This window comes from Larimichthys crocea, chromosome XXI (assembly GCF_000972845.2).
Source record: "Larimichthys crocea isolate SSNF chromosome XXI, L_crocea_2.0, whole genome shotgun sequence".
Taxonomy (NCBI): domain Eukaryota; kingdom Metazoa; phylum Chordata; class Actinopteri; family Sciaenidae; genus Larimichthys; species Larimichthys crocea.
This window is the reverse complement of record NC_040031.1, coordinates 14,118,003-14,136,181: the sequence shown is the minus strand read 5'-3', so window position 1 is coordinate 14,136,181 and position 18,179 is coordinate 14,118,003. Positions and strand designations below refer to the sequence as shown.

Below are 18,179 nucleotides of genomic sequence, written 5' to 3'. Positions count from 1 at the left end.
AGTTCACATTACATTTAGACTACGTATTTAAATCCCAATGGTTCAAACTGTTGCTGTCATTTGATGCTGCACATGTACTGAATTTCAGAATGCAATTTTAATAAAAGAGCACAGGGAATAATTTATTATCATTTACTCTTTTTTCACCCTGCTGTAAACTTACAACATTGTGCACTAATTCAAGTTGAAAATGTAAATGTTGAGATAAGATGTCCTCTATTATTTTTCATTAGTGTCAGTCTTGAGTTTTCCACCAACCATGGTCGCTCCTGGTCTCTGCTCCACACCGAGTGTCTGCCAGAGCTCTGTGCCGGACCCCATCTACCTCACAGCACCATCTACTCCTCTGACAACTACAGCGGGTATGAAAGTCTGCACCTCTGTATGTGGATGACTGATATACATACAAGTATACATTTATCAGCCTGTCACTGCAGATTTATGCACATACATTTATTTTGTTTCTCCAGGTGGACCAGAATCTCTATCCCACTGCCCAATGCTGCCCTAACAGAGACTACACGGTTCCGCTGGAAACAGTCTGGCACCGGAGCAGGCAGCATGTGGGCCATAGACAATGGTTAGTATTATATATACAGTTCACATGGTACACTCTTAAAAGTCATTGTTTTGTTGTTTACTTGGACCCAACAAAAAAGCCACAAAACCCTCTTCCTTTCAGGTTTATTAAAGCTCAGCTAAATACACAAAAAGAGATTTTGTAGTAAAAGGAACTGAATTTCCATGCCTGTGTTTCGCTTCAGTGTATATTGGTCCTGCCTGTCTTCGTTTCTGCTCTGGGAGAGGACATTGTTCTCGCACAGGCTGCAAGTAAGGATCTGCTTTTTATTAAACCAAATAAATCCAACGTCTCTCCTTCAAAATGAGTCTCCTCATTATCCACCTAATGCCTTACAGCACCAATCACCATTCAAAATTAATCAAATTGTATTATGGCTATGATTTATTAATGGATTTTCATTATCTCTGTCTTCTTTTCCTCGTTTATATTCTTCACTCTTTTTAATGTCTCATGTCTCCTCTGTCTCCTCTCTCTCCTCTCCTCTCCTCTCCTCTCCTCTCCTCTCCTCTCCTCTCCCCTCCTGTGCAGATGTGACCCAGGCTTTAGTGGTCCAGCCTGTGAGCTTGCCTCCCAGACCTTCCCAGCTTTCCTGTCGGAGGGTTTCTCCAGCCCACGGCTCTCCTCCTACCACAGCTTCTCTTCACTTCGTGGGGCCGAGGTCAGCTTTGGCTGTGGGGTTCTGGCCAGTGGCAAAGCCTTGGTCTTCAACAGGGACAGCAGGAGACATTTGGTCACTGCTCCACTAGACAGCTCCCAGGCCAGGTAATGAAAATGCTGATAAAAAACAGGGTAAAAGCAGACTTGTTACATACACACATAGGCTGAGACATGAGAAAAACATACATGTACACTCTTGTACATGTTCAGCATGCACACAAGCAGATCTAGATTCTGCTGTTTTTGCCATCAGTAGATTACTTTGTAAAACCACGGCATGTCCTCATCAGGTGTCTTTACTTCTGATTTATAGTGCAAATGTTCCAGTCAGATATCCACTCTCCTCCTTCGTCAATCCCTCTTACCCTCATACTCTTGTGTTCCAATGCTGGGAGATGGATTGCGATCATGGAGAGGACTGCAGATGAGGGGAGAGATGAAAGGGGAGGATGAAAATGTGAGAGAGAAAGATGGAGAGCAAGAGATGAAGTTAGATATGGCATCTGTGTTAGATTGATTATGCCTGTTGCGGCTCTCAGTATGCCACCTGATGGCCATATTTAATGCCAGTTTCCTGGCTGATTGAGTGAACAGCTGCCTGAAAGAGGAAACTGCAGTGCTATTGAAAGCAAAGCTCAGCCAAGGACAGAGAGAGCTGGGAGGTGACTGGCAGCCCGAGATAGATGATGGAAATTAGCATAAATATTACATTAGTATAAATGATGACATGGCTGCCAAAACAAAGATGAACACATAAGAGGATGGAAACGAATGCTACATTAGAGCTATGTACAGTTGACATGAATACATGGATGTGAACTCTCACTCTCATTCACACTCTCTCTGTCTTACTCTTTCTTTCCCTCCACCTCCTCTCATCTAATTTTGTCCTCATTCATTTAATCATCTCATCCATCATCTTGCCACCTCCCTCCCACCTCTCTGCTCTGCATGAATGTCTGTTTATCTACCCTTTTACCCCTCTCCCTCTCACCTCTCCATCCTGAACACACTCTTTGTCACCTTGCTTTTTTCTCTTCTCATTTATCAACCTGCCCTTTTCTGTGTCATTTCATTTTTTATTTATTTTTTTTACATTTTGTTTGTCCCAACTGCTACTGTACTTCCTTTATCACTTGTTTTCATTTTCCGTCATGTTCTTGCTTCCATTCTCTGCAGGTACCTACAGTTTACGCTTCGCCTGGGCAGCCGTAGCACCCTGAGCTCATGTCCTGCCCCAGACCAGCCAGGAGAGGGTGTCCTGCTGCATTACTCCTCGGACAATGGCATCACCTGGACGCTGCTGCAGCACTACGCTTACCAAGGCTTCCACGAGCCAAGGTTCTTCCTCTGTTTCGAGTGTGTGTGTGTGCATGTGATGTGTGTGTGTCGACCTGCACACGCTTGTATGCCTATGATTCCACTGAGACCCTATAACTCCATTAACACACACATTTACGCTGCTAATGGCGTGCTGGAGGTGTAAGCCGCTGGGACCCACTGGAGTCAGTTAGTGCCATCTATGTGTGTAATGAAGACAAAGTGGGCTGGGTGCCAGCTGCACAGGCGGGTCTCAGAGCTCTTTATCAGCACAAGAAAGGTCAGCGAGGGTCAGTGACAAGTTCTCCACAATGATCTGACCTGCAGGTGCAAGTGGAGTTTCTTACTTTATCAGCATGTATGTTTGTACAAAACAACTTGATAACAGAATCAGTCTAGACAAAGAGAAAATGGGTCTTTCTGGCAAACAGAGTGAGCTATAAGAACCTGTTTAAAATTGTAGAAGAAGAAATGTACACTGTTTACAAACATTATGTGGGCTGTGTGGTTACAATTCCAGACCAAATATATCCGACCTACATAAAACAAACTTTCCATTAAGTGTCACTAATAATCTCTTTCCTTCATCCAGGATTGTGTCGGTTGAACTCCCGTCTGGTGCTCGTAAGTTTGGCGTGCAGTTCCGCTGGTGGCAGCCGTACCATTCAGGACGAGGTCACGATGTCTGGGCCTTGGATGAAATCAGCATGACGTCTGTGCTGTTCAACACTATAAGTCTCGATTTCAGCAACGTGCTGGACGTGACCCAGAGTCTTGGTTTCTATCTTGGCCATGTCCAGCCCTACTGTCAGCATGACTGGACCCTCAGGTAGGAAACTTATTGCTTTGATGCAAATAGTGGTCAGTATTTAGCAATGGGTACTTATGGCTTTTGTTTTTTTGTGAAAGATAAAGTTAAATATGTTTAGTTACTATTACAACAGTAATCTGCAACAGAATATGGCATACAGTATGATAACTTCTCTTCCTCCACGTTATACTGTAGTTTCTCTGGTGAGCCCAGCCCTGGCTCCAGCATTCGTTATGTGGAAACTCAGTCAATGCAAATTGGAGCCTCCTACAGTCTACAGTTCTCCCTGGTCATGGGCTGTGGCCGTGAGCCCTCCCCTCACATTGATACTCAGGTCCGCCTGGAGTTCTCCACCAATCACGGCCTCACCTGGCACCTAGTCAAAGAGGTAGGAACTATGAAATGTATTCAACATTGTTAGCCATGTTAAATGATTGTTAACATTCGATCCCTTTGTTTTCACAGCCAGGCTCAAATCTTTGTTTACAACTTAAACTTGTAGAAGTCATGCTGCAGAGAGACAAGGAAACATATCATTTATTCATGATCATGAATATTGATTTACTCATTACAGCCTCAGTAATAATGTGTAAATAATGAGAGTCTTTAAATGTGGCACTTTGTTTCAGATGAGAAATTATCACAATTACAATTTTATCATCCTACTATTAGCAAATACATGGCAATACTTGAATCAGCAAGCAGATTATCTTCCCATGATTCAACAAAGATTTTCTGTGATCACAACTGGCTCATAAATATTCAACAAAGATTTTCTGTGATCACAACTGGCTCATAAATATTCATAAGGCACCAAAGTATCTGCCAAGATTTTTATTGCCTTTGGAATTGAATAGGGCGTAATGAGTCCTCCATCAGTGAATTTTATCTAATTCTCCCTTGTGCATAAAAATGCAGTCATCTGGCAAGTGCAGAATGTAACTCACCGAATGTACTGTTAATTCTTGCTTGTCTAATGTTCAAGGTCAGAGAAACTATCCTGCTTTAGCCTTTTATATGCATATACTCAGGAGCTAATGCACCCTAAGATTGTATCTGCTGTATGTCAGGCTACTAATCAAAATCTACAATAATAAATGAAAAACTTTATTTTACTAAACTAAACTTTGAGTGATTAACAATGCCATTTTCCTTGAACAGGTATGCAATAAAACCTGTAATATAAACGTATTGTTTCTTTCACCTAGGCCTGTCTGCCTGGCATGCCAAGCTGCTCTGAGTTTACAGCTCCCAGTGTCTACCACCCATCAGAGTTCAAAGATTGGAGACGTATCACTCTGTCTCTGCCTCAGAAGACATGGTAAAAAAAACACACATCTGCACAATAGTCATAGAAGAAAAAATCCACAAAGTACCCTCCCTCGTAACCTTTAAAAAACGTGGAGCATGTTTTGTTCACAAGCATTCTTCAGTGCAACAGCACAACAATGAATAATATCAATAAGAACTTTATTTATGTAGCAAACAGTGTTTACAATTTGCTTTGATACTAAAGATGTGCTATATTCAGAAGGCAATATAACCACAGAAATCCAGATTGTAAGGTAAAAATGAAACTAAAATCAATAATAAAACAAAAACATTGCTGTACAAGCAATAAAAACAAGAATCACACCACAAGATTGTAATGCACTGTAAGGAAATTTCTTCCTTCTCACACAAGGTCCTTACAGAATTATTCAGAGATTGGTTTGGTATGTTTTTGGTACAGATGTAAAAACAGAGCCTAAATTTCATTCTGTTTATTTTTTTTAAAACATTACTAAAAAAGTGTCTCATGGGTCTTTAACATCTGGTCAATCTGGCAATCTAAAAGAACTCAAAAAAGCGGCATGTCAGCACTTCTTGCCAACTCAATTATAAAAATATGCACCAGAGAAAGGACCAAAGACTTTTTAATCAACTGAGTATGGTAAAATATCCTCAGGTTTGAACTCTCATGTTGTGAAAGGAGGGTTTGCGACTTGAGAGATGCCAACACAAATGAGGCACACACACTGTTTCTCTACTTCTTGTCTGGGAATATAAGAATATAATAACCAGTTCTCCTAAATATGTAATCTCACCCATATAGGACATTCCTGCAGCTCTGGCTGCTCATTTTTGTTTGTGATACGAGTGATAAGAGCTGCTCTATGAGCTCAGATAATCTGACAGCCATGTGTTAGCAACAATTGCCAAAGCTTTGCCAGATGAACTCCAACTGGAATTTGTGTTTTGCCTGTGTGAACACAAAGAATGTAAATACATTGCATTAGGTAAACAAGACTGTAATTTTTCAGTTTAGAGGACAAACAGAACTGAAAGTCCCTTCCTGAACTGGTCATCCTGTACTGAACAGTTCATGAGGAATACATGTTCTGTTAACAGCCATAGCTCACACATATATCAACTGAAATAATCACATAAACCTCCATCACAGAGCGCACTGCAACCTCCACCTCCATTTTATTCCACTACCCAGCTCCTAAATAAAGGTGGTCTAATCTCCTGCAGGATGTGATGAGAGGTCACAGGGTCACGGTAGTAAATGATAATAAAGCAGTCGTGGCCAGCTCTGTATGATCTGGAGGTGGTCTGAGTTAATATGGGTCACCGAAGCAGCGGACCAAGAAACCTCCCCGCTATATAATCCCCAATATACCTGTCTATCTACGCTTTTACAACTATTTGTCATTGCTGTACATGCTCCGAACATGTGCCCACACTGCACACAAATTCATATCTACAGTCTGCCTTTGACAGAGCTGAGGCGATGATGATATTGCCTCCCAAACACCCACACACCCACACCCACACAGTCATATAGGAAAATAGGCATACACACATGTGATAAGGTTAATCTGTACCTGCCAGAACACATCTACAAATCTCTATCCCCAGTAGAAAAGTAGATGAGTGAGTATAATATGATGATGTGGTTTGACGTGCAAGCAATCACTGTTCATTTTGCCTTATGCATTTTTAACATTATATCACTTTTTACATTAAATTCAAGCAGTCACTTTTGCAGTTTTTCTTCCATCTATGTACACTTGTACACATTTTAATGAAGTTACAGTACAAGTAAACTATTTGTGTGTGTCTACCTTCTGTGCTCAGGTCCAGCGCCACACGGTTCCGCTGGATCCAGAACTACTATGGAGAGCAGGATGAGTGGGCCCTGGATGACATCTACATCGGCCAGCAGTGTCCTAACATGTGCCATGGACATGGTTGGTGTGACCATGGACACTGCAGGTCAGTATTACATATTAACTTCTTGAGGTTCTGTATTACTTTTACTCAGTATGGAAGCACTTAAAATATTTTGAAGCATGTTTGTTGGATTCGTATGTTGAATCATATGTAATATGTAAGACTATAAAGGAATTTGTATTTGTTGTGATTTTATGCCCCGAGTGCAATACCACTGTTGTAAATATGGATAGCTCTACATGCACTTTTGTTATGAATGATAGTGAAGCTGTTGTTTTGATGTGGAAAAGAAGTTTCATAACGTTGCTTTCAAGCATAGATGAAATCAGAGTAAACATAAAAAGTTCAGTCATTATCTTCTCTCGTAGGTGTGATGATGGCTTCTCTGGAACAGACTGCCAGCCCTCCTCCCCCCTCTCCTCCAGTGTGTTGTCTGACTTTGAGTCCCAGGATGCACTCCTGGCCACATGGCAGGAGGTGATTGGTGGAGAGGTGGTCACCCCTGACGTGGGCTGTGGGGTGGTCTCATCTGGATCGTCTCTTTACTTCAGCAAGGTAAAACAAAAGTTCCTTCATCAGGAATGTCACATGTTTGGTCTTTCTGTTAGTCATCAGTGTATCCAATGAGTTAGGACGTAGTAGCATCCAGCTGTGCAGTTGCAGATTTGCAACTCCCTTTGTTTCATCGTCTCCTCCTATGAGGAGTATGAAGAAGAAACTACAGTGGCCACAAAATCTAAAATCTTAAAAATGTAAAAATATTTTGTGTTGTTAAAATCAGTCATTTAGAGGATTGTGCTAACTTGGCAGAGGTACAGCCTCAAATCTCTGAATACTAATTTACTTCCAAAAGGCTGACCTTTGACCTCTGACTTACTTCTACACTGAAATCATGCCATGGGTCTATAGAATATTTGATTCGGATTAGATGGAGAGTGTGCATGTCAGCTGCACACCTTGATGCATCCGTGTAATCATCGCTTTTATAAATTTGTATACATAGGTGAAAATTTAATTGTTGCACCTGGTGCAAGAAAAGAGCCTATTATTATATTTATTTTTTTGTTGCAGTAGTATACATTATACATTACAGTATAAGTGGTACATATTCTCTGATCTATAGTCCCAAAAATGATGAAAATTAATGTTATTGTCTATGTCGGTGTTGTTGTCAGGCTGGGCTAAGGCAGCTGGTGAGCTGGGACCTGGACACCGAATGGGCGGAGTTTGTGCAGTTCTACCTGCGAGTGGGTGGAGACTGGGCAGAGTGTAACCAGGCAGATAGCAGGGAGGAAGGAGTGCTGTTGCAGTACAGTAATGATGGAGGCATCAGCTGGGGCCTCATCGCTGAGATGTATTTCACTGACTTCACCAAGCCTCGGTGAGAAACCTGAGAATGAAGAAAGCTGAACGTTGTAATGTTTTTCATCTTCACCTGTGCAGAAGATCTCATTTTTGGCATCTGTATGTGAAAAGAGCTTTAGATGTGGTTGTGTATTTTGGAAGAGAAATGTCAATAACCTGTCTCTTCTTCTGTTCTCAGCTTTGTCCACTATGAGCTTCCCTTGGCCTCTAAGACACCCTCCACAAGGTTTCGTTGGTGGCAGCCTCTTCACTCTGGGGAGGGTTACGACCAGTGGGCAATTGATGATGTGATAATTTTGTCAGAGAGGGAGAAACACATTATCCCCATGGCCAATCCAACTCTACCACAGGTCAGGAATCAATCTTCGGAGTTTTTCCTTTAACTTGTTGTTGTCTGACCTCGTGCAGCAGCTTCTGCTTCATCTTGAGAAATTGCTTCTTTTGTTGTAATGAAAAGTGTCAGCCACACTGACATAGAACAGCTATAAAATCTCGAATCTTTCCAGAAGTGTATCCATTTATTTTCAGAGAAATATGTCCTGCTGCAGACACTTGTACCTGGTAACACAAAACACCACAGTAAACAATAATCGCCTGTCTTCTGTCCTTACAGAACTTTTACGAGAAGCCGGCGTTCGACTACCCTCTGAATCAAATGAGTGTGTGGCTGATGCTGGGCAATGAAGGCATGGAGAGAGAGAGCAACAATAGCTTCTGTGCCCCAACACCTTCTGCCATGGTGTTTGGACGCTCTGATGGGGATAGAGTTGCTGTCACAAGAGACCTAGCCTTGCGCCATGGCTACACCCTTCAGTTTAAGGTAACCAGATGGAAAGTGTAATAAGTAGAAAGGCAAAGGCAGACACAGTCTTACTTAACCAGAATTAAATTGTTCTTTAATTTTCTGTCTATTGTTTCCTCTACCAGTTGAACATAGGGTGCGAGTCAGAGTTCAGCGCATCTGCCCCGGTTCTGCTGCAATACTCCCATGATGCTGGTCGTACCTGGGCCCTGGTGAGAGAGGGCTGTTACCCAGGAACCCCAGGGGCAGGTATCTGTGAGGGCAGTGGTCGTGAGCTCAGAGAGCCCACTGTCTACAACACTGGAGACTATGAACAGTGGACAAGGGTCACTGTGGTTATACCACGCAATGTTGCAGCCAGGTAGCTATTGTAGCAGGCATGCAATTGTTGTAAAGGTGGTTTTATATTGATAATAGTGATTTGTGTAATTTAAATGTCGACTGCATCTCTCCCTAAATCCCCTTACCCTCGTTTTCCCAGTAAAACCAGGTTCCGTTGGTTCCAGGAGAGCAGCATGTATAGAGATGCTCCAGCTTTCGCCTTAGATGGGGTCTACATCTCTGAGCCCTGTCCAAACCACTGTGGGGGACATGGAGATTGCATCTCTGGAGTATGCTTCTGTGATATGGGATACACAGGTACAATGACAGATAGGAAGAAAAACAAGGAAAGGAAAACAGTGCTAAACAAATATTATATTTTTCATGTATCTCTATGTTTTATAATTCCCTGTTATTTTCCATAGTGGAGCAGGATAGCTGTGTCCCATCCGTAGCCAGCCCCACTGAGCTGACTGAGGGCTTTGAGGGGAAGCTGAGCCCACTCTGGCAGAGCCTAAGTGGGGGACAAATTGGAGGCGGTTGTGGCATCATTGGTGAGGGCAAAGCTCTGTACTTCAGCAGCCCTGGGAGGAGAGAAGCACACACAGTGCCTCTCGACACCACCAACACACGGTGAGCGTAATTCACACCTATAAATCTCTCATGTGTGGCTGTTTGTTTAACGCGAAACTGAAATGTAGTTATTGTTGTTCTTTACACACAGACTGGTCCAATTCTACATCCGAATTGGCAGCAAGAGTTTAGGCCCCACTTGTACCAGGCCTCGCTCCCGCAACGAAGGTAATTATCACATTCTGTATTGAGGCCCTCTGCTGCATTCATGTGGTTGTTATTTAACAGTGCAGCCTGTAGAGAGCAGCTCCACATCTGATCTGATGAGTTCACCATTGGCTTGTCTCCATTCGCTCCTTTTCTTTGATCCACCCTGTGATGTGTGGTACAGATCTGGTCTTCATTGTCAGTGTTTTTTTTCTTTTCTTTTTAATGAGGAATCAAAGACTTGGGTTGTTTGTTCTATTCTGCTGATCAGTCAGCAGATTGTGGATCTGTAGCCTGCAGCAGTGCTGAAGGCTCAGTCTGATCATTTCTGGAGCCACAGATAAAACACTACCAGCCTCCAACAGCTTGTCTCTAATAATCAGGCTCCCTGGACTGTTGTTGTACGAAACATTGTTTCCCATCTAAAAGTGCTATTCACTCTATTTCTGTGATTTTAGGTGTCATTGTCCAGTTCTCTACCAACAATGGCGTCCAGTGGCAGTTCCTCAGGGAGCTGGACTTCAGTTCCTTCCTGGAGCCCCAAGTGGTCACCATTGAGCTGCCTCCCGCAGCCAAAACCTCTTACACAGTATTTCGGTGGTGGCAGCCGCAGCAAGGTTTGTGCATGACTGCAACAGAAAAGCACAGACAAATAATAAAACTACTGCATGCTTTAATTTTTTTCATTTTTCTTGTTTCTTTCCATCCTTGCAGGGAAACACTCTGCCCAGTGGGCTTTGGATGATGTCTTAATTGGTATGAACGACAGCTCCAGAACAGGTTTCCATGACAAGTTTGATGGCACGACCCCTCTGAGGCACAACTGGTACCGCATTCAGGGTGGTGAAGTGACTGTGGACTGTTTGTCTCTGGACACAGCACTTACCTTCAACTCCGAAGCCATTGACAGTGAGTCACACAAACACATTACTGCTCATAAGGACATACATTTGGAGAAGAGGGAGTGTGACGACAGGGTTGTCAGTTGTAATTGTGTGCCTGGAAGGAGAAGGAGTAACTCGCTGCTCCTCGACAATCACTGTCAAGTGGCCCCTGAGTAAGACACTTAACACTTAAGCGCTTCAGTGAAGCTGCAGTGTTTATAGTGAGCAGTGTAAAAGTGAATGAATATAAAGCAGGATGTTACTGTAAAGCAGCTAGACTATTTGAGTTGACTTTGCATGATGGAAAAAAAAAAAGCAAAACATAAAACAATAAACACACACATGCATACACACATCTGGTACACAACTGACACAAATATTCACACACACACATACTCTAACCACACAAATTCCTGTACGGTGACAACACAGTAATACCCCCACAACAGGCTGAAATTGAATCACCCATTTACTGTGGCGCTTTGGGTCCTGAATTATTAATGAGAGCAAACCTGAATGAACATCCTGCTTGTTATTTATGCTTGCATCAAGCTGCGAGCGGATTTACTTTGCGCAAATATTACATTACAACTGAGCCCATTCATTAAGCGTGCACAGCAAAAGCAATTTGGCAACATATCTATAAACATAAAGCTTCTGTGTCCCTGTGTGAACACATAAAGCACTGATTATAAGACTCAATGGCTGTTCTCATATGCATAAACATGTACATGTTTTGCACATAATTCAGCAGTACCATTATTTTCAAGGGTATTTTTGCATTTGCATTTGGACTTGTATTGACTTTGTGTTTTGGGTGTACACTTTTCATTTCATGTGGCTTTAATGTGAAAGTGTGGTAGTGTTGTTGTCCATACTGTACACTGCCTGGGCAGACACATTGCACTTGATGCAGAACACTCCTTGACCTTCTTTTTCAAAACATCGTATTATAATAACAGTATCACCTTTATTAACATCATATGCAAACACAGAAAAGTTCATCCCTGGTTCTGAGAACGGTCACCTTCACGTCCTGCTTAATTTGCAACCTGTTTATGGTAGTAACCAGAAACATGTGTTTTCTCAATGTTAAATAATTTTAAATATTTTTAAGGTTGTAGTAACTACCAGAAAATGTGATGTGTTTTCCCTCTGTGTCTACAGAGAAGCCAAGATATGCAGAGAGCTGGGACTTCGAGGTCTCAGGCTCCTCATTCCTGCAGTTTGAGCTGAGTATGGGCTGCAGTAAGTCCACATCTTTCTCCCATGGTGTGCGACTGGAATACTCAACAGACTGCGGTCATCACTGGACTCTCATCACCCCGGAGTGTGTGCCTCCAGCCATCGGCTGCGCTGGTTATACTCAGAGTTCAATCTATACCTCGACTCAGTACAAACACTGGAAGAGGATCACCGTCTACCTGCCCAGTGCTGCCAAGTTCGTGTTTTTGAACTTCTATACCCTAAATTAGTAGATATTTTCTAAAGGTGCATAAACTCCTGAAGCCATTTTTCATTATAACTTGTTATTGAACCCCCCAGTTCCCCCAGAACTCGCTTCCGCTGGATCCAGACTCACTTCACCCCAGGTGCAGAAGGATGGGCTCTAGATAATGTGTTACTTGCCCCTGGCTGCCCCTGGATGTGCTCTGGTCATGGTCTGTGTGACAATGGACGCTGCATGTAAGTAAAGTGGCTTTTCTGCACAGCCAGTGTATTTTTGTCTTTTTACAGTTATTGTTTTCCCACATGGAAATGTTACTTACCCTTTCGCCTGCTTTCACAAAGGTGTGACAAGGGTTATGGGGGGGCGCACTGCGTACCTTTGGCCCCCCTGCCATCAGTGCTGAGAGAGGACTTTAATGAGAACCTGCAGCAGGAGACGTGGCCTGAGGTGTACGGAGCAGAGAGGGGAACTCTGAGTGGAGAGCCTCTTAAATCTGGCACTGCTCTGATCTTTAAAGGGGTAGGGGGTCCTAAACACTATCCAGAGAAACTCCAGATCAATAATAATACACTTACATTGACCAACAATGTAATCCTTGTCTGTTTGTTTGCAGGATGGTCTGCGAATGATTGTGTCACAGGATCTGGACTGCACCAACACTCTCTACATCCAATTCTCCTTCAAATTTATCACTAAAGGTGATACATAACTCACTATTTCCTCCTGGTACACCTGTGTTTTTGATTCAGATATTGTGTTTTTATAAGGATGTACTTGCAATAATTTATCATGTGGGTGTAGGTGTTCCAGAGCGCTCCCATTCAGTGCTGCTGCAGTACTCTGTGAATGGAGGGATCAGCTGGCTCATGTTGGATGAGTTTTACTTCCCAGCTTCCACAGACACTCTGTTCCTCCACCTGCCACTGCCAGCCAGCGCTCAGACCAACGCCACCCGCTTCAGACTCTGGCAGCCTTACAACAGCGGTGTGTGGACACATTGTGTGGTTGCACATTAAAATTCACATAATCTGTACTCTCTTCACATCTCCTGTCCATTTCTTTTCCACATTTCCTTCATGCCTCCTGAACCTGTAAAAAAATCAGTGTGTAATAATCTTCACAATATTATGCCTTTCAGGGAAAAAGGAGGAGGTCTGGGTAATAGATGATCTCATCATTGATGGCAGCTCCTTACACAACCCACCGGTGGTGATAGACAGCTTTGAGGAGGGCCCTAATGAGTCCAACTGGCTGTTCTTCCCTGGGGGAAACACTGGCCTCTACTGCCCTTACCAGAAGACTGGACTGTAAGAAAAACACTTGACTGTTCACAATGACGGCATCTTAACAGTGTTTTTGTTTTTGTCTAAGCTAAGAGCCCAGTGATGATGATAAAACTTGAAAAAGATGTTTTTACACTTGACTAATCTTTGTGTTTTCTTGTGTGGGATTGGTACAGGGAGGAGGATGAGTCAGCAATGGTGTTTGTCTCCAGCGAGCTTGGAGAACACTCCATCACCACCAGGGACATTGACGTAAATGAGAACACTATTATCCAGTTTGAGGTACACAAACCGAACCTTGAAGACTACGTTTCCAAAGCAACTATCATAATACTTAGTCATTCAAGACACAAATCATGCCTCGTCATCTTCGCTGATGTTGTGTATATTTATGTCTCTCCAGATAAATGTTGGCTGCACAGCTGAGAGCTCCTCCGCCAACCCAGTGCGTCTTGAGTTTTCACGTGACTTTGGTGCCACATGGCACCTTTTGGTACCCCTGTGTGCCGGTGCACCCCAACCCTCCTCACTGTGCTCCACAGAACTCCACCCTGCGAGCATCTATTTCCCTGGTACGACTCAGGGCTGGAGGAGGGAAGTCATCCACTTTGGCAAGCTTCGCCTGTGTGGGTAAGGACCAGATACATCCTGTCCGGCAGATGCGCCAATGAAAACAAGCTGAAACTTTTGGGGAAACTTTTTAGAATTATTTTAAAATGGTTACAGGATAATATCTGTTTATTTCTGTCCGTCTCACTCCCTAATTGTTGCATTTTGACCTCTCCACAGGTCAGTGAGGTTCCGTTGGTATCAGGGTTTCTTTGCAACTGGTTCTGCTCCTCCAACATGGGCGTTAGACAATGTCTACATTGGCCCGCAGTGTCAGGACATGTGTAATGGTCACGGGGCTTGTGTGGGCGGCACCCACTGTGTGTGTGACCCTGGTTATTCTGGATTTGACTGCTCCGTGCCTGACACCCCCAACCCTGACTTCCTCAAGGAGGACTTTGAAGGTACACCAATATACAGATGTACACAAAACACTGTTAGCATCTGTGTAATATTCATTGATAAATAGTAGAGTTAAAACTAGGATCTACTTCAAGCTTGATTGTTCCTCATATTTTTATTAATGCTGATATTTTATAAATTATTTAGATTCCTATTCGGACTTCAGTTTTCCAGTTCAGTTAATATTATGTGATGGATTAATGATTGTGTGTTTACGTGTTTCTCTGTACTTTAGGAGGAGCTGTGGATGCAGAACGTTTCAGACTACTCAGCGGTGGTAAACCATCCAGGAAATGTGGTATCATGTCAAGCGGCAACCACCTGTTCTTTAGCGACGATGGTCTGCGCATGTTGGTCACCAACGACATGGACCTGTCAAATGCTAGGTAAAGCAACAGCCACACAAACAAACAAAGCACTTAACAACTTTGCAAATAAGCACTATCACAATATTCTTGCTGAATTTTCAGTTTTTAGTAGTAATCTAACGTGTTAATGGCTGTACTCTGCAGGTTTGTTCAGTTCTTCTTACGTCTTGGCTGTGGTAAGGCGGCTCCAGATCCTCGCTCGCAGCCAGTTTTGCTGCAGTTCTCTGTAGATGGAGGTCTTACCTGGGGCCTCCTCCAGGAATTTCTCTTCAGCAACAGCAGTAATCAGGCACGCCTGGTGGCCCTGGAAATCCCGCTGCGTGCTCGCACATCTTCCACCCGGCTCCGCTGGTGGCAGCCCTCTGAAAATGGACACTTTTATAGTCCATGGGTCATTGACCAGGTACAGTAAGTGAGGATCCATCCAACCACCCATCCATTTATAAGTCCTTTAATCACTCTCATTCAAGCATTGAGACATCATTATCTATTCCAACATTTTTTCATCTCATTTTTCATCCCATATGAATTTAGTTTCCACTTTATCTGCCTTCTTTACATTAACAGTGCAAACATTTATCTTTCCCCAGGTGGTAGTAGGTGGTAGTGCCAGTGGCTGGGGACCTTTGGAAGATGATTTCTCTTCAATTGATGGGCGCTCATGGCTTCTCCATCCTGGAGGAACCCGAATGCCTGTTTGTGGCTCTGAAGGGCCTGCATTCGCATTCATAGAGAAGTCGAACACTCGCTATGCTGTTACCACCGACATCAGTTTGGGTCAAGATGCCTTCATCCAGTTTGACTTTTCTGCTTCCTGCTCTGTCACCAACTCCTGCTACTGTAAGCATCCATGATTTATTGTTTTGATGATAAAATGTTACAAAAAAAAATGAGAAAAATGAAACTTTCCACAGGCCAAGGTTATATTTTTGAAATCATCAAGAGCATTATTTTGAAAAGAGTTTCGTTTTCACAGCTGTGATTTTAAACGTGTTGTTCTTGCAGTTACGTGAGTAGACAAAACATTGACAGTTGTGTTTCTCTTGTTTCTCTGCAGCTGTAGAGTTGGAGTATTCTCTGGATCTGGGTCTGACCTGGCAGCCAGTGGTCAGAGACTGTCTGCCTACAAGCCCTGACTGCTCTTCATATACCCTGCAGAGGCTTCTGGTTTCTGACACTTTTAACAAGTGGGGCCGTATTACCCTGCCTATCCCATCGTATGCCAGGTCAGCACTGCCCTGAACTTTACTCAGACACCTGGACAAACTTGTAGCAGCTAACTGACATAACTGATTCTGCAGTACACGCTTAACTTTCCAGTTCAAAACCGTCCGTGATGTTGCTGCTCTTTTGCAGACACAGTCCTAAATTCCAGTCTGATACAAATCATATAGTGCCATATCAGTGTTTATAGTTTAATTCCTTGCTTTATTATTTTAACTTAACTGTATCTATGACTTATTTATGTCTTTAGGTCTCCAGCCACAAGGTTCCGTTGGTTCCAGCAGGCTCCCTTTGACAAACAGCAGACTTGGGCTCTGGATAATCTCTATATTGGAGATGGCTGCCCAGATATGTGCTCGGGACACGGACGTTGCCAACAGAGCTCCTGTGTGTAAGTAACAACAGGCTCATGCTTGCATACGCCAAGGTTTTTACTGCAAATGTCTGGAATGTTAACTGCTAGAAATAAAAGAGGTCCAATGTGTAATTCAAAACACTTTATTCTCTGAAACTTTGTGTAACACTACATGTGGCTTTGTCATTTTATTTCTATGCGTACAGAATACTGTCAGTAACCTAACTATAACTTGATGGCCAGCTTGTCTTTGACAATGATTATTTGTGTCTGACTCAACCATCTTCCACAGGTGTGACCCAGAGTGGGGTGGAGAGTACTGTGATGAGCCTGTGGTTCCTCTGCCCTCCCAGCTGAAGGACAGCTTCAGTCGAGCTCCCTCGCTCAGCCACTGGCACATACTCACCGGCGCGAAACTTAGCACTGTGTGTGGAGCTGTGGCTTCTGGAGCTGCTCTTCACTTCAGTGGGGTAAACATACATCGACCCTTGTTGTTTGATTTTTCTTCATCCTTTCTTGTATCTTGTTACATTCTTACAACATTTTCTATCATGAAATGCTCCCCAACTAGGGATTTGGTAATGGATCATAAGCATCCGATTAAAATCCTTTTCACATTTTCTATTTTAAAATTTTCCTAGAAGACCTAGAAACTTTGTGAACATGAGCTATGTGTTAACGCACCTTCCATTCTCTAGTTAGGTACTGAAAGAAGTAACATCTGCACATTTGCTGACCCAAACAGATGATACAGAGATAGTTAGAAAAGAGAGACATCTAACACTATCGGAAATATGCTGCTTCGAGTATTAATTGGTTGAATAAAAGACCACAAAGTAACTTAAGTTTTCCCAAGGCACTTAGTGCAGTGCGGTGTTGTAAATGGATACTTATTGACAGGCAGATCTTGGATGGACACACTGCCAGAGAGAGCAGCAGTTAAGGTCAAGCATTAAGACCAACACCACCCTTGTTCACCCAAAGTATTTTTTCCTGTCATTTTTTGTTTCCATGTTCCAGTAATGTTCTCTGTAACACAAATTAACATGACAGATCATGTTTGAGACTGTTGGATATGTTTTTAGAGGGATGATAGATGGATAGAGAGGTATCTATCAATCCATCACAGACCAGATCAACTCAGGCGGCATTTCTCTATGTCTGTTGTGTATAGAGTTGCAGCCGCCAGCTGGTGACAGTTGACCTGAATCTGACCAACGCTGAGTTCGTCCAATTCTACTTCATGTACGGCTGCATGATCCCACCGAGCAACCGTAACCAGGGGGTGCTTCTGGAGTACAGTTTGAATGGAGGAATCAACTGGCACCTACTGACAGAGATCTTCTATGATCTGTACACCAAGCCTGGGTGAGAGTTTTGAATTTTTAACTGACATCACATGGACTTAACTACTTGCACACTGAGTGCAGCTGAATGTCTGTGACTTTATTTAAGTTGTGTTTTTGTCTCTGTTCAGGTTTGTAAATGTGCTGCTGCCCCCTGCTGCCCGTCAGGAAGGAGTGCGTGTGCGCTGGTGGCAGCCACAGCATGAGGGAGCAGACCACAGTGACTGGGCTCTGGATAACGTCCTCATCGGAGGCTCAGACCCACGAGCGCAAATATCTGACACATTCGGAGGGGTGGCACTGCCCAATCATGAGAGAGCTCCTGCTGATGGGACTTTAGGAAGGATAGGGCAACTGAGCGAGCAGGAGGAAACACCCATAGGTATTTTTATAATCAATT

General features: G+C 43.2%; 1 protein-coding gene across 2 annotated transcripts in view; it reads left to right on the top strand.

The window, feature by feature from the left end:
• Positions 1-18,179, top strand: part of reln (reelin) — an 85,851-nt gene that overhangs the window by 58,329 nt on the left and 9,343 nt on the right. For both annotated transcript variants that reach the window (XM_019260909.2, XM_019260908.2), the window contains exons 15-50: positions 234-362; positions 471-580; positions 765-831; positions 1,112-1,345; positions 2,420-2,581; positions 3,153-3,389; positions 3,567-3,759; positions 4,580-4,692; positions 6,495-6,632; positions 6,959-7,145; positions 7,766-7,971; positions 8,134-8,305; positions 8,569-8,775; positions 8,883-9,118; positions 9,239-9,396; positions 9,504-9,711; positions 9,803-9,879; positions 10,317-10,475; positions 10,573-10,767; positions 11,910-12,183; positions 12,288-12,428; positions 12,534-12,711; positions 12,806-12,890; positions 12,994-13,176; positions 13,331-13,499; positions 13,652-13,757; positions 13,879-14,105; positions 14,265-14,488; positions 14,722-14,872; positions 14,999-15,257; positions 15,445-15,694; positions 15,912-16,080; positions 16,329-16,469; positions 16,726-16,903; positions 17,608-17,801; positions 17,911-18,161. In XM_019260909.2, coding sequence (XP_019116454.2) covers positions 234-362; positions 471-580; positions 765-831; positions 1,112-1,345; positions 2,420-2,581; positions 3,153-3,389; positions 3,567-3,759; positions 4,580-4,692; positions 6,495-6,632; positions 6,959-7,145; positions 7,766-7,971; positions 8,134-8,305; positions 8,569-8,775; positions 8,883-9,118; positions 9,239-9,396; positions 9,504-9,711; positions 9,803-9,879; positions 10,317-10,475; positions 10,573-10,767; positions 11,910-12,183; positions 12,288-12,428; positions 12,534-12,711; positions 12,806-12,890; positions 12,994-13,176; positions 13,331-13,499; positions 13,652-13,757; positions 13,879-14,105; positions 14,265-14,488; positions 14,722-14,872; positions 14,999-15,257; positions 15,445-15,694; positions 15,912-16,080; positions 16,329-16,469; positions 16,726-16,903; positions 17,608-17,801; positions 17,911-18,161 — 6,368 coding nt within the window. The remainder of the gene's footprint in view (positions 1-233; positions 363-470; positions 581-764; positions 832-1,111; positions 1,346-2,419; positions 2,582-3,152; positions 3,390-3,566; positions 3,760-4,579; positions 4,693-6,494; positions 6,633-6,958; positions 7,146-7,765; positions 7,972-8,133; positions 8,306-8,568; positions 8,776-8,882; positions 9,119-9,238; positions 9,397-9,503; positions 9,712-9,802; positions 9,880-10,316; positions 10,476-10,572; positions 10,768-11,909; positions 12,184-12,287; positions 12,429-12,533; positions 12,712-12,805; positions 12,891-12,993; positions 13,177-13,330; positions 13,500-13,651; positions 13,758-13,878; positions 14,106-14,264; positions 14,489-14,721; positions 14,873-14,998; positions 15,258-15,444; positions 15,695-15,911; positions 16,081-16,328; positions 16,470-16,725; positions 16,904-17,607; positions 17,802-17,910; positions 18,162-18,179) is intronic.